The 17,042-nt window shown below is 35.4% G+C and overlaps 1 protein-coding gene across 2 annotated transcripts; it reads right to left on the reverse strand.

The window, feature by feature from the left end:
* Window positions 1-3,607: 3,607 nt before the first annotated feature.
* LOC100376117 (histone-binding protein RBBP7) lies at window positions 3,608-16,343 on the reverse strand. Of its 2 annotated transcripts, none has more exons than XM_085505646.1 (12): window positions 16,216-16,343; window positions 14,739-14,886; window positions 14,346-14,396; window positions 13,967-14,061; window positions 11,831-12,004; window positions 11,321-11,490; window positions 10,815-10,975; window positions 9,114-9,177; window positions 6,001-6,063; window positions 5,487-5,641; window positions 4,740-4,908; window positions 3,608-4,242 (listed from the first exon to the last, which is right to left on the reverse strand). In XM_085505646.1, the coding sequence occupies exons 1-12, from the start codon at window positions 16,232-16,234 to the stop codon at window positions 4,174-4,176; spliced, it is 1,338 nt and encodes a 445-aa protein (XP_085361772.1). In that variant the 5' UTR covers window positions 16,235-16,343; the 3' UTR covers window positions 3,608-4,173. The 2 variants fall into 2 exon arrangements, with proteins under 2 accessions (XP_085361772.1, XP_002735775.1); XM_002735729.4 differs by having other exon boundaries at window positions 11,375-11,490; window positions 16,216-16,321.
* Window positions 16,344-17,042: the final 699 nt, after the last annotated feature.

Consider the following 17,042-nt stretch of genomic DNA (forward strand, 5'->3'; position numbering starts at 1 on the left):
CTTGGAAGCCAGTTGAATCAAAGTCCGTCAGTATTTTACTGCAATAGAAAATATGTATGACCTACTTGATAAATAAATAACTAAATAAATAAATACCTCGGAGTATATACGAGGGATTTTTAAACACGTCCTGGATTGTTCATCGTATTGATAATTCTAAAAAATATTATAACACTTGTGTGTGTATGCTTTGGTAGATCACATTGTAACTTTACGCACACAAACTACTTGGCGTCGTACATACATATTCACGTCCATTCTTTTCTCGATCCGATTCAAGATGACCAAATGGTGACCATGTTTCTGTTAACAATTCACCAGGAACAGAGGCAGTTGAGCCGTTTTAGTTTATTATGGTTATTTATCCTAATTGCCAATCTACCCTCATTACAAATTAATCAGATATTTATTAGGGCGAACGACCCTTTTACCATATCTCCCAACCCGACTGTCTGCGGGCGACAGAAGAATAATTTCCTCTATTTTACCGCGCATGTTTTTTTTGTTTTGTTTAACGCTCAAATTTAGTAATTTTTATTATCAGCTAACCAAACTTGGAATTACGGGTAATATACAACGTTAAACAAAACAAAAAATCTACGTTGCCCGTAACTCGAAGTTCTGTTACCCAAAGTTCGATTAACTAAATGTGACGTTCAACAAAAACAAAAATATAATCTGCTCGTAAGTCGAAGTTCTGTAAACTGTTAATTGAACATCGAGTTACAATTTTGGCGTGGTTTCGCAAAGTGGGCGTGGTCATTTTTGTAAAAAAATATAGAGGTGAATTTATTCATATAAATCTGACAATATATCTATCATAAATGTACACTACTCCCAAAGAATCAGGCTTAACTTAGCCTATGGAGACAGGAAAACATTAAATATGTTGAAGAATGAAACCCATATCGTATTCCAGTTGTTAGACTTAACAAAGCATTCCTAGTGCCGTAGGAAAGATCGTTCATTTTTTTCTCTCAGGCATAGCAACGTGGTAGATTTGGCTCAGTAACATTAGTTGTCTACTGTGATCGAAGATTATTTTTTTGTTCTTGCGTCCCTTTTATGGAATCTACAATGTCGACAACACTTTTAGTCATTGTTAGAAGCAGTGCGGGTGAGAAGTAGTACTTATCACAACTAATCTTTATGGCTATTAACTGATAGTAACATTGTATTTCTAAGGATGCAATAAACTTATTAGTATTATTATTATTAGGTCGACTGAAAATACCATGTTTATAAGATGTGAGGTCTACACACAGAACTCAAAGACAAACACTCCATACCAGGAATTTCGATGTCAGTCATTGGCTTTTGGGTCTTGTCATTTAGATCATTAGTTCCCGTTCGAAATCCGAAAACAGGGATTTTCGTTTTGACCTCAGTGCGTGCGCGAGTTTTCCCCTGTATCTCTGACATGCCTCGATAGATCACATTTAAACATCTTGTATACATCATGCATCTTGGGACACATATGCACGTCCATTCTGTTCGCAACCGGATTCAAGATTCATTCATGCCATTTTTGTGCTATAGATTCACCAGAAATATGCATATCTGCAATTCCGGAACCATATCTCAGTTGTGTGTTAACGGATTTTGTTCAAACTTGGTAGAACATCAGACATCATGGGACTTTGATGCACGCCAGTTTGTTTTTCAGATCGATTAACACCTGCGGTTACAGAGCAATATCTGACATTTCCTGATCTTGTTTAAATATCGTATCTACATTTTACATCATGTCGCACATTCGATTGCGGTAATCGACATTACCCGTAATATATAATAATGGTAGCGTAACATTTCTTTACCTTTGTAATTACTTTTTACTAAGTATCTACGCTCGATGAGTGGTGAAACTATGGGACATCCATTTTAATGTTGACAAATTCACCAAAATCAAGGTTCTCCATAACCAGATCTCAGTTTATATGGATGATTTTTTTCAGACTTGGCACATTGGACATCATTTTGTTTTTCAGCTTCGTTTCAAAATGGGCGACTGGTGGTCTGTTTTAACAAATGCTGTTTCAGAACCAATCTCGAACATGCCTTGACGGATCATGTTAAAACTTTATACTGTTACACATGTGCACACACATTTGATAATCCAAGGTGGCAGTGTATGGATGGATATCATTTAAACTTGGTACATAGTGTAAAACAAGTCTTTTTACCTTTTGGCTAAGACGTCCAATTCAAATTTAGAATAAAGTATATTCTCACAATGAGATTGTTCGCATTTTAGCTAAATTAAGATTTAGATTCATGTATTGAGTCAAATTCACTAAAATGGTATGCAGCTATTTCAATGTTTTACAGTACATCAAACGATATATTTAAATTCCATTTTGTTTCAATGAATGACGTTTTGGAGCTATGACCAGTACATAAATTTTAATGCTAAAATTCATCAAAATCAAGCACTTTGATCCAGTTGTGTATGGACACTTCGTACAAATTTAAATGCATTTTAGATTGGATTTAAAATGACAGACTGGTGGCCATTGTTTTTATATATAGTTATTGATCAATATCTCCAACATGCTCTATCTTTTTATGTTCAAACTCCGTTTTCTTAAACTTGCAGAAACCATGTAATGCAATTACCGGGTACTTGTTATTCATTATGATAATTAATCACCTGGCACAACTTAATATCTAATCAGCATAGCAATCTCATTTGCTGCAAACAAGATTTAATTAGACTACAAATGTTAACTACCACATTCAGAGTTGTTAGATAAATAAAAGATTATTAACCATCAGTTCTAGCTGGGTGCTTGAAGCCAGTTTAGATTCAACTGACATGTTATTCAAAATAATTGTATTATAGCTGTCTGACAGTTATCCAACAAAATGTAAATATGAAGTCCAACTGTTGCATCTAGTTGGATGACGTTAGTATGTGCATTTAGCCGTACACCCCATTTATAATGGTTTGATCAAAACGGTTCTAATCGCATAACCTGCATACTCGCAGAGCTAAACAGACAACGTTGTTTGGTTAACCATGGTTTAATGTGCCCAGAAGGAAAATATTGGGTTCAAATTGAGCTCTCAACAGACATGTACACTGTTCATTGAGCTGTCTGGAACACCATGCATGTCATTGGCACATTTCATTTTGAGATTGTTGGCATTAGAGCTTGAATATTCGTAAGATTAGTGCAAGTTTTTGCACATACAGTCCAACTTTAAGGCTATTTGTTAACACTACTACCAAAAAAACTTTCGCAGTGCAAGTTAGGATTTTTTTCTTCTCTTGTTTTGCAGGAATCTGTAGTTTTTGTTTAGAGATGGCCAACCCCCCTATATAGTCACATATTTTGTCTGTTCACCAGTGGACTATTTTCGGTGCATGCAATCTGAATACTCTTTACTGAGAATAAATTCAATGCAAAAAAACTACAACAACTTTTATATCAGTGACTTTAATAATGAAAATTACTATATTTCTATTACTCAAATAAGGACATTTTCTCAAAAATTGTTTTTTTATAGTAATAAACTAAATTTTAAGTTCTCTACAAATATAATGTACTGTAAAAGATTCAATTCATTGTAGGCATGCTTATGCTCAAAATAATGTATCGGGACATGGAAGGGTTCACTGCACTTTTATATATACAAATACACGACTGGTTCTATCACAATCATTCCATGGTACATCCTCAAACAATTGTTTATTTCAGCATGCTTCGCAGTTTCAGGGTTTTATTGGAAATTGAATTTAATAAGTTGGATAGTTTCCTTTCACTTCAGATCAGACTAGTAAATAATTCAAATAAGTATCTAAGATTTGATTAATCCTGACAATAAGATACTCCGGTATAATTTTTTGTTTTTATGTGAAAAAGTATAGAAAGCAAACAACTTTGTGAAGTTAAAATTTGCACACTGCTAATTAACGATACAAAGTTTAAGGAAGCATGTACAACATATAGTGACAATAATCATCTGATAAAAATTGGATCACCCCCCCCCCCCCCCCCGCCATCTATGAAGTTGATATAGCGCCATGATATCCTGCTCGTGTTGAATACCTGCTGCATCAATTAGATAAAACTGCAAGTTGACAACATTGTTTTGTCAGTTATGTACACCTAAGCTTCCATAGGATGCGTCAGTAGATTTGTATTGAGCCAAGTTATTTACACGTAGTGTTTAGGATGTCGACGGCTCTAATTCAGATGCAGGAGTGTCAGGTTCTTCGTCATTATAGATATTTTCAGCCTGTGAACAAAAATACGGATAATATGTCATGTATGAATTGTTATAACGAAGGATTAAATAAATAGATTTAGGGTAAAGCTATCAACATGAATATTCAACTATACTGCATAGAGAATGTATGTGTGAATAAACATGGGTGTGCATGACTGAAACAAGGCGCATTAAATCACTCATTTTGATCTTTTTATTTAGGCATCTTTAAAAGCATGCATTGAATTGTGGGACATTTCTATACAACTCACAGTTGAAAGTAATTACTTTTCTTGATAATTGTCCTTGCCAACAATTTTTGAAATAAAATTGCAATAGCATAAAAGTCTAATACCATGTCCTACTTTATTAACTGTTGGAAAGACCCTGTCCCGCCCCAACAAATGTTGGAGCAACATTTTTAACATTTGTATTCATTTTTTTAATAGTTTACCAAATGATCAATTTTCCATTAACCAGGTTTGTTTTGTGAAAGGGTTACCTTGACGACCACAAAATACACTCACCATCTGCCATACTTGCATTATGTTATCTTCTGATACAGAGCATATTACCCAGGGTTCATTTGGATTCCATGAAAAGTCTGAAATCTTGGCAGTGTGACCACCATGAATAAACAGCAATTCAGGGGGTCCATCTTCGGCATCCTCAGCTGACTGTTCTTCCCCAATTTTACTATAAAACATGATTTGTATTATCAGATATTACTTGGTAATACGGCAGTTTTTGCTATTTCATGTATGCAGAAAAAGATGCATTTTATTTTTCTTATCTATTGTTCTCCATAAAGCTCAACAGTTTAATATTTTAATGGTTTATTAGTAAACAGGCCTATCTTACAGATGTACTATATTTCTGAGTTAGGTCAGAAAACATTGTACACCAAGTCTTGCAATGGATAAAACTATTACATACAACACTTATGCTGAAGATTCTTTAAAGACCACCCGTCTTGTGTGATTTTCAGCAATATTTTTGTAGATTTGCCATTGTTTAATAACTAAAATAACATTTTGTTCATTAATATTTTTTTAATATTCTCAAATTAAACTTATTTGATTTTAAGCCAACTCAATTTTGTGTTTTTTATTGTAACAGTACCATCTCATTTTCTGGACAAATATGTGAATTGTACGAGTTGGCAATTCATGAAAATAATAATCCAACCTCCAAATAAAGACCACCAATGTGAATATCATTTAAGTTGGTGAAATCAATATCCAAGTCAGAATTGTGCATTAGAGCAATCATACCTGAGATCCCACACGTGTAGCCTTCTATCTGTACCACTGGAAGCTAATATTGTCTCGTTATGTGGTGACCACTGTACTTGAAATATTTCGTCTTTATGAGATTCAAAGGAATGTAATTTTAATTTCAAATTCCGCAAGTCCCATAATGCTACAGTCTAAAAAATATAAACACAAAGTCATTAAAATCTAGAAATGAAACCGTTATTACAAAATATTGCATTCATTCTGAGACAACTTGTGACTAGTATCAAAAGCTTATAAAACGTTTCAATGGCTAAAGTAATCAGAGCACACAACTTAATCACAGCTGTAAAGTCGTGTTTTAATTCTGATAGAAATTATTGATTTGCCTGCCAACTATAGATGAGGCAAATTAAGGACATTCACATGAACATTAGCTAGAAGAGAAGAAATTGTTATATAACAAATGTCAATATTTCGGAAATCATATTCAAGCAAATCATCTCAGTTTCATGTGATCGTTGCTGATAAAACAAGCAGTGACTAGTATTACCTTATCAGCTGAACCAGTTGCAAGAATAAATTCACTGTACGGATTAAACGATAAACAATTCACCTGAAAAAAAAAAGATAAATGATTGTTAGACACAACATTTAGCAGTAAAAATATGTGATTAGATTACATGCAGAAAGATTACATGGACAAATGTATGGTAATTGAGTAAATTGTTGGGCATGCATTAGAGCAGTGTTTCAGCCAGGATTTCGAAACGTGGGACACAGTGACCCATGTCAGCCAAAAAGTGGGGACACGCGATTTTTTTTTTTAGGGACACCCATTGTTAAATTTTCATAATAAATTGCATTTCACTCAAAAAAGTATGTTTACCTTTAATTTTTATTTCCATGATTGACAATGTACATAATACACATCAGCAAAGCCAATCAATATTCATTAATGAGATATACGGGTATAGATAATAACATTCATTTCGTATGAAATGCTCTCCTTGGTTTACTTGATTTCCATAAAGCAAGGGCTTCATTGAATTGAAAATCTTCAATACTGGGTCCCTCGCCAGAGATCAGAGACAGCGTATCCACTCTATGAGGTTGCAGTCTATTACGCGTTTTGGTTTTTATACGATTCTGAATCGAGAACCCACGTTCGCAATCTGCTGTTTGAACTGGAAGTATAAGTGCTAAACTCGCCAATTTAAGTAGATTTGTAAATTGTTCTTTATGATATTCGTATATTATCTTCCATAAGGTTGACATCTTATCACGTGGATATTTCTGTTGCACTACTAATGGCTTTACAACTGACCATTCATGCTTGGTCTCATGGCCGTCAATTATAGCCGTAAACACCGTACCATCATCTGACTCGCAATCTGTACCAAAGTGATTAATTAACGTGTCCATTTCATTGTTTCCGTATTCACCGAGGTCGTCACTTGATAAGAAACTTAGCGGTCGCATAGCTAGAATAGCGAATGAGATTATAACATCACTAGTCTTCGTCGGAAATCTTTCATTTAAATTCTCCAAAATATTATCGGTAAAGCTCTTTGTCGTCTTTTCGAATTGCTTCACAGCTTGGGGGTGATGCGTTGATCGAATGGTCGAAATACTTGAACTTCGATCATTTGTCACGTAGTGCATTCAACTGGTTTACAAATTGTCCACCTTCGATTTAATTTTCGCAATGGCACTGTTAACGGACACTTGAACCATTGCGATGTCGATGTCAGCCTTTTGAAAAACCAAACTCAATTGTGTCATAACGGACATCACATCCATCAACAAGTGCATTGTTGCAACGAACTGAAAGTCTGTTATTTTGTTCATTATTCCCTTTGCTATCGGGTTTTGTCGTGATACTGATTCGAAGTAAGTAACGAGAGAGCCATACGTTCTATAAATTGTTTCTAATGCACTATAGAACGAAAACCACCTCACTTCGTGGACTTCTTTATATTTCAATTGTGGGTCATCTAACACCTTTTGTATATCCTTCACAGCTTCGACACGTACGGATGAACGTTTAAAATAATAGTAAATGTCCGTCAACACTTGTTGGTATTTCTTCATATAGTTTACTGAGTTGGCTGCCTGACTTGTACAGAGAGCGAGTCGGTGCGCCACACAATGAGCGCTCAACAAAAAAGGATTTACTTCACGTCGCAGTCTCGCTGCAACTCCGTTAAGCCGTCCACGCATGACACTCGCCCCATCACTGCCGAAACCAAGTAGTTGTCTTGCTTCTATTTTTTTCTGATCTAGTAACATCTGTTTCAGCGTTTCAGTGATTACCAATGCAGTTCCATTCTTTACTGAAACATTTCCCAAATAACGAGTTCTTGGCAAAAAGTCCGAATCCATAAGTCTCACATATACAACCAGTTTTTTGGTTACTGATATGTCCGTACTTTTGTCCGTCAACACGCTGACAAACTCACTACCATGCAACTGATCTTCAATATTTTTAGGAATTACAGTGGCCATGGCATCCTGCATTTCGTCTGCAGTTTGTTGGGTAGTGTATGTCGCATATTCACCAGATTTCAATTTTCCCAGCTTGTTTATTCCTTGAAGTTGTAATAATTGTAATAATGATGAATATTTTCGAGTGGATATGTCTTCCTTTGCAAGCCAATATACACTACGCATTGCCGATATAATTGATTCTTCTTTGTCGCTCAGAACACGCGACGTGTCTTTTTGAAAATTACGGCGTAAAACAATTTCTTGAATGGCTTTTTTGTGATCAGAGCACTGCAAATGTCTCTCCAGAGTGGACGTTCGAAAATTGAAGCATCCTCCGCTACGCGTGTCCAAACAAATTCGATTTCCCTGTGTCTTGACACCATTTACAAATCATTCCTTTCTCATTGTGATGGATCAACCACTGAATATTGCGGTTTTTGCAGCCACCCATTACTGAAGTTTCGGACTTTCTGTTTCTTGTGGACCGGTTCGTTCGTATCATCGTGTTGTATGCTCTGGTTTGATTCAGCTTGTGTTTCGGTGATGTTGACATCTTCACCAGTGTCTGCCGTACTCGTAGTAGCTGCCGTACCATGTCCTCCAAAAAAACTTGTGATTCGTTTTTGGCTTGACATTCTTACGACGATTGACACGATGGACGTAGTGACGGTTAATGTAAATTCCCCTGTGTTCACGTGTTTCGACTTCCAACTATGTTGAACTGCCACAGAGGCACCATGGAAACGAAACTTTGTATCAATCAGTTCGGCACGCGGCCTCAAAGAAAAAATAGCAACAATTTATTTTAGACCTAATTGATTGTCGCCACATTGCCATAGTAGCAGACAAAATAGACAAGGCATAATGCGAAACTGTCATACAAATCACTTACTCGTGCGGCAATATAAACAATAATGAAGTCAGAATCAAAACATTCCCACGTGCAACCTGATGTTTATATATATATATAAAAAAAAACTAACGCTTCACAACCAGGCTTCCGGATAATGGTATCAGTGCGTCCCTGTGACCCCAAACCATTATTTTTGAGGGACAATGTTTATTTTTTTGCGTCAAATGACGCAAGCCCGCGCTCTGGCTGAAACACTGATTAGAGCTTCCAAAAAACAATGTTTACCAGAAACTCTAAATTATGTATTCATAGTATGTTCTCACCTCTGCAGTATGAGCATCCACAGTGTGACTTGGTTTGTTTGGATTATTAGACCTCGTGTCCCAGCTGCAAAAGAAATACGAATGAATTTTCAACTATGCGAGAGTTATCGTCTATAGTTGTGTATCTGGTCCTCCTTTCTCCACAAATGAGTGCGGTAAGTCTATTCTATTGTTGGAGGTTGTATCTGATTACGCAAAATAGCAAAGTTATTGACAAAAGTTATTGAAATTTCAACTATCCTTGAAAGTAGTATGCGATGTTTACAAACAATTTATCAATAGGCGTTGGCAGCCTATGCTTTCACCATTTTCAGGTGTGGAAGAAGAGTTTTAACATGAAAATATGACATCTACCATAATTATTTCTTGCAAGTTCAAAGTAATTTGTGGAAGCAGTGAACTACAACATTATACCATGAAAATGTGCTAAGCAGGCAGCCTACTAAATACATTAACCTGATAATCTCCCCCCTGGGCTAACGCTATGACACACATCAAAATATGTACAGACAAGGACCATGTACTGAGATATCTTTTTGTGTAGTAGTATAGACGTCATCAAATGAACTCTTATATGCTGGGTTCAGTGTGTACGCTATTTTGGTACAAGTATATGGCTAATCACCCATGTTTTCATACACTTTGACTAAATCACCTGCTATATTGATACAAGTGTAGTTACTTTACAATGAAATAATCCTGCAAGTCTTGTCAATATACCTTTTGTGCATTGATTGCAGCTCAGATCAGATCTAGTTATACATAGTGATCCTCAGAAAAATCCAGGACTACTGAAGTATTTTCTGGATTATTTAAATCAAAGTAACACTTTGAAATATTGTTATTAGAGGCCAGGAATTAAAACATTTGGTAAAATTGAGAAAGTAGTTATAAACTCAACGCAATCATCATACAACCGAGAATAAGTTTCAACTCAATGGTGTATCAATCTTATATCAAAGTATAGCATTATATGTTCATATACTGTAGTCGTCTGACTTAGTGTCCATGGGACTCGGCTCAAAAATATTATGTATTTTAGGGAGAAAAGCGATTAGCCAAGAATCTCTTGAAAAAGTATGCAAATGAGAATTTTAGTTGACCAAGTGCCATATTAATTATGATCCGTGGTCCGGGGGAACAGTCAAAATCTTCATCTTGCATGCTTGATCATACACAAACTCACGATGCAAAGCAATTTCTGCCATGATGTTTCTTTGCACAATTAGACCACAGAATTCTGTGTTATTTTCAGGGAATTCCTGAAAGCATCATGGTAGCAATTTTTAAAAGGTTAAATGATTTACTGTTTTCATTTGAGCAGCAAGCAGTATCCTAGGAATACTTGCGTACGAGTATCCAAAACAAGCCTGTGTCACAGTTGACAGGTCATTGTAGTTTACGCACTATGACCATGGTCTATGCATTAACAACACATTCACGCCAGCTGATATGTCAAATAATCAAAGATATTTTGTAGAGGATAGGTACTTAGCCGAACGTGGTTCCAAAACTAAAAAGGTTCGAAAAGTGGGGGGTGGGCACTTATTCAAGCATGGACGCCAAGTTGGATGAGCGAGGTATATTCAGTTATTTTATTATGTACAAATTTGAACCAACAATTTGGTCTGTGAATCCCCCTAAAGTAGCGATATATTAAACTTCATTCAAATGTATCTTTGGTTTTTTCTTACTACTCACATCATTAATTTTTGATCATCAGCAACTGATCCAAAAAGACTTTCATGAAGGAGATGCCATGAAACATCTTCCACAACAGCAGTATGCCCAGTAAATATAGTCTTAGCATCAATAACTCGGTTCTCCTTTGGAACAGTATTTATATCCCACAAACAAATCGTCTAGAAAGGAATGACAACAAATGACTGTCTACTCAAAACCTGATGGTTTTGCTGCAATGTTAATACGTTAATATTTACATATAATATATCAAGTTATTATTCACAAATTGATTGGAGTGTCAATTGAGTTATGAATTACGCCATCTTGGTTCGATATTGTGCTTCTCACTCTGGTCGACAACATTTCATAATTTTGAATACACACGACTGGAGTGAGCATGATACTATGAAATCATACATATTAACGATAAAATCACAGGTAAAAAAAACTTGGCAAGTAATGAATCTCGATAAATATTAAACTGTCAAATGACCCTGACAAAATCACAAAAGAATTTTAATTACCGCGGGTCCTGAATTACCATATGAATCTGTAGCGGCATTCAGAGGCGTACTTACATGGTCATCAGAAGCACTCAGTAGGTGTCCGTTTAAATTAGGGTTCCAAGACAACCCATAGCCTTCTTTTTGATGTCCACGAAGTCGCAGATCTGGATGGCATTCACCACTCGGATCTGAATAATTCAAATTTTAAGTTAATATTCTGAAATATTGAGAGAAAATCCATGCTTGTTGGAACATTGTTCAAAAGTATTGGCCGAGAGAGACTTGACGGCAGAAGAGTAAATGCAGATGACATTTGTACGTACAACATCTTTTAAGGTTCAGTGCAAAATTGTGTTAAAACAGTGCCAGACGATGTTTTTTTTTTTGTCAGTTAAAGATCCCTAAATCATGATTTTTATACGAATATTTGCAGACATCTTGTAATATGAAATTTTAAAGAGTAAAGCACTATATACACAAAGGCAGTATGATAGTCAGCTGATATAAAAATTATATAATTTAACTTACCCGGTTTGGATGGATGCTTTGTGTAATCAAAAACTAAAACATCACATGTAGGCGTTTTAGTAGCTATAACGCAAGGATTCTGTGGCATATATCGAGCTCTATTAACTTCACCTTCATGGTTAATTTTTATTTCTATCTCTATTTTGCCACTCACTGACCCAAAACCACCAAACTCTGCAAGGCAAAATTGTAAGAGCTTTAAATACCAAATACTTGGAGACAAGTTAATAATGAAGAGAATATATACTATTCAGGGTTCTCCCCAGAAAAAATGCATAGCGCCGGGGCTAATTTGCATAATAATTTGCATATCATTTACATATATTTCCTTCATTGATTAACAGAACTTATTTACAATTATGAATATTAGTGAGCTCAGTCACAAGGCAAATATTTTTTTTAATGGAATCAACACATTATGTTTCACAATTTAGATGAGTTTGAAACATTCTCGAAATACAAATGCTGCAGACTAAAAACAAACACAAATACATTATTGTTGCAATTTAATTGTTTTGTAAAACGTTGAAGGAAACGCATTCAAAACGTTAAGCCAGATTTATGTTCACGAATCTCATAATTTTATTCACTCCAAAAACATTCTCCTTCAAAAAATCGATCACGTAATTAATTGACGTATTGTTGTAATTTATTATTCGTACCATCAACTTCTAAAACGTTTACAATTACAGTAATGAGCGAACAAATAAAGCTTCAAAACGATCATCAAAGTTACGACGTGACATAACTTACTTGGCCATGTTATACACCAGTTATAGCAATAATTCCTCAACAAATTTTACTTCTTTTTTTTTTTATATGAAATGTAAGTAAAATCAGACTTATTTTTATCGGGAGCGATTATTTTTGATCACTTGATCGCTTCGGTAAAAAAAAACAGACCCGCCATGATGTTTATGAAACATTAGCATGTGTCCTTTGACCCGATGGGTCAAGAATTCCATTAACCAATCAAAATGCCGCATGGTAATGCCGGTAGAACCCGAAGTTTTCCGAATGGTAGTGAGCATAAAAATTACATTGCGGAAGTAAAGCGATGTCGTAGCACGATGTTGTTGGCATCGATTTCAATTGAAAACTGCATGACGGCTTTCAAAAGAGGTGATTTGCAATTTTTAAAAGGTAAATTAGGTCTTGAAAGAATAGTTTTTACATGATTCCCAATGATAACAGTTCAAATGTATTTTACCAAATCACGCAATAAACACGTTGTTTTTTTCTCGAGTAGCGTGAACTGATCGTGAACTCCGATTTGACCATGTTATATCGAGGTGGAATTGATTTTGAAATAATTTTAGCTTTAAATCTAAAGACTGTGTCTATCGCAGAAAGTATTTACTTACAAACAAAGAGGTGCTAATTCCACAAATTTGACTAGCCGCTACGTATCGTGCGACTAGGTCTATTGTTTATAAATTATAATCCACGACTGGCAGGATGCGTGTCGGTCGGTACTTAATTATACCAACAATCAGACAATAGTCCTCGTCGGAAGCATTTCCGTGGTGGTCACTAATTTTGAGTGACGGTCGGGGCCGACCGGCGTGGCGAACAAAGCTTTTTCACATCTGATATTGGCATGTCAAATATGAAATCAAGCGCCGAGGTGGGAACACATAGCGCCGAGGTCCCAAGTGAAGCGCCGAGATTCACAGGTATAGCGCCGCGGACCTCGGCGCTAAAAAGCCCTGGGGAGAACCCTGCTATTTGCCCAAGAGATTCTAGGTTCCCACTAATCCTATCATCAATGATAAATTGGTTTTTAATTTTGCAACAAGTATCGGGAAATATTAACCTATCAACATTTAATTCTCTTTGTTTGCCAGGTGGATACAACACGTTGGCAATTAATTAAAGAAGGAAAGTTGTGTGGTATTACCCATCATGGTTACAACTATTTTTACCATCAGCAGATGTCCAAACATGGTAAATAATACAGATCAAAACTATTGATCATTATTTGAAGATGATACAAAAGAACAAATACTATAATGCCTGGATTGACATTCATTGCTTACTTAGGCCATCCAAGTGTTTTAGTTAAAAAAATTGTTTCCTTCAAAGCTCCACGACAAGATGAAAATAAGTGAAGAAAATCAGTAAATCATTTCTTACCTCCTTTTTCACTATCATATTGTGATGCATTAAATTGTGTATCTGCATTGGGCAACTGAACGCTGGCAATCAGCAAATGATTCTGTTCATCTGACCTAAAAATTACAATAGACATTGGTATATAGAAACATTTAACAGTTGTACACGCTTGCGAGAATGCTCAAATTGTTTAAGCAACACACATGTGTGACATTTCTATAGCTATACTGGCCAAATCATAGATGCTCTCAACAGACTTCTTTATACAACTTTCCCAGATAATGACAGTCAGTTGGAGTTGAATAGATTTTGACTATTACGATGACGATGGATGACAATGGGGCAAAGTTCTATGAAATTCAGCATTTTGAGCAGCAAGCAGTATCTTAGAAATACTTACGTGTGAGTACCCAAAACAAGCCTGTGTACGGAGTAGTCTTTTCCTTCAGGCCTAATAATTAAAGAATAAAACAGTGAATTTAAAATCCATGACAGAGAGAACGATGTAAAGCAGAAGTGAAGGATAACGGTGCATCTTGCACAGTTTCAATCAAATCTGTTGATGCATGGCTCATACTATTGTGAAGAAAGCATAGAAGAGCATTATGGCAGTCAGGTGTGGCATAGACCTCTATGGCCTCGGTAAAATGCACTTACTGAATTTCATTTAGCATATAATACTATTGACTGACTTGACTAACAAAGTTACCAACAAATCATTCTTGCAATATCAATATTGTATTGTTACATTAACAAAAAAACATTTTTCATGTTCTTGAAAAACTAAATTTACCTTGATACATCTGGTAACCATTGTGCTGTGAGACTTGGCCATTCTAATGCATGTGTCATCACCAAATCATAAAGAAATGGAGTGTTTTTCTTCCAAATTTTGTACTCTTCATTTATAACTCTCTCTTCCACAGCATCATCAAACGTTTCTGATGGATGAAACACAAGTAGATTAATAATACTGTAGTTGTATTCAAGGTGCATCGTCAAGTGTACAAAACATGCACAACATTAGAGCAAATGAATTGTGCTTTGGGTCACAAACATACTCTACCAGGAAGACATTTTTTTAAAATTTAAACAAACCATTCTGAAACGATCAATAAAACTGAAATCATGTTTTTTACCCCATTATGCTTCTTTCGATGTAATATATTGTGTACAGGATACTACAGAACCATTTCTTCTTGCAATAACCAAGTTTTGTATTTGTTTTGTTGTTTTATTTTAACATAATCTCAATTCAAATAAAAATTCATGTTTGTTTGTACATTTATTAAATTTCCAAATGACATGCAACATTCTGTTCTTATTTATTTAACATTTTGGCCAAATACTAAAATGTCTAAGTATCAACAAATACTGTTTTCATCTGAAAAATAAATAAATCTGTTTCTGAAATTATTGGATTTTTTTTTTTTTTGACATGGCATGGAAGGATGCAACACCAGATAAAGAAGCCATTGTTAAGTCCCTGTCCAGTTTTAGCGACTGTCAGCAGAATGGCTGAATAACGCTTGTGTGACAGTTATGCGATTCCTTCCTATATTCTGCCCATGGCATTAGCAAGTAATTGACCACCAGCAATCTTGAATCACATTCTGAAAGGAATGATTTATATGACACATGTGTAAAATTTGAACATGATTAGTCTAGCTATGTTAGCAATATAGCTCCAAAAACATTCAATTCAATGTTATCAATATTTCACATTACTGCTCACAGGGCTATTCATGGTGGTGTGATACCTATAACGCTACAAACTACCCGCCCCAGCGACACACAAAGAAAATAGAGCAGCAATGAAGGAGAGATCTGGTAAAAATCTCATAGCAAAATATCGGGTTTCAAACATTCTCTAACTCTATCCAGGACGATTATGGTTTAAAACGTGTGATAACAATCGAGACGAAACTAAAATATTAATCTATGTGGCCTCACACATGTCCATAAGCGAGGTAAAACAAAAATTTAGACAATTCAAGTTAGCGTACAGAAGAGAACCAATAACTTTGATATAATCTAGAACTGAAATATAAATTATCCGACAAATATCAAAACACACACTCAACAAAAAACTCAGATATTGCGATATTAGCCACAAAGGGAACCCCGGCAAAATCAAAATGGCGTAAATAAAACTCACAAACGAAGAGTGACAAAGTTTAACTGAAAAATATAAACATCAAAGTAGCATACAGCGATGAAACTAAGATCATTAGTTGGGGAAAGTTTGAAATAGTAAGATAATTCATTACCTCCATCTTTGTCAGCCATTTTCTGTTCGAAATGACGTTTTCCTAACCAAAAACGCAACAACACACGCCAGACAAAATGAGATCTTTCAGAGAACAAAGTGACATGCGCACTAAAACCGCGCCAAATTTGACATTACACATCAAATGACACTGATAGAGGGCGCAAAGCACAAGGCGCTGCTGAATGCAAAGTCGGTGCTGGGACATGGTCCTGGAATACTTACACGCATTTATCTTTACTAAAATTCGTGATTATGTTCACAGTCATGTTGTACTCTGATAGGATGCGCGCCAAATTTGACATTACAAGTTCGCAATCATCAAACAATTTGTTAACTAAATATTTACTATAATTGCAGCAATGGCGGTAATTTTGTAGTTTTGTAATATGTTTATCACTGGTTCATATGGATAACCATTATCTACTCATACATGATGAGTTCGCAAGGTGAAATAAAGTGAAACATGTATATATCGTATCATGGTCGTCTTAAATTACTTTTAACATTTTTTATATTGTTAAAAATGGAATTATGCGTTATCAATGTTGTCAAAGCTATTTATGCTGTCGACTTCTGTTGTCAAAGTTCAAAGTTCAACGGTCAGCATAGAATAAATACAAATAACACATAACAGCAGTCACATTCCGCTGAGCATAAGGTTTTCAGGTCCAAGCGAAACACTTGAAGCTTACTCATAAATACAAACACCCAGAATTTCCTCATTTTGCAATAAATTGTACTCCTGGGAAATTTGACTGAAAAAAGTTGGAAATTACCATCATAATTTTAGAAAAAATAATGGCTTTATTGTATTGGATAACTGCA

Source organism: Saccoglossus kowalevskii, chromosome 11 (assembly GCF_978046115.1).
Source record: "Saccoglossus kowalevskii chromosome 11, keSacKowa6.1, whole genome shotgun sequence".
Taxonomy (NCBI): domain Eukaryota; kingdom Metazoa; phylum Hemichordata; class Enteropneusta; family Harrimaniidae; genus Saccoglossus; species Saccoglossus kowalevskii.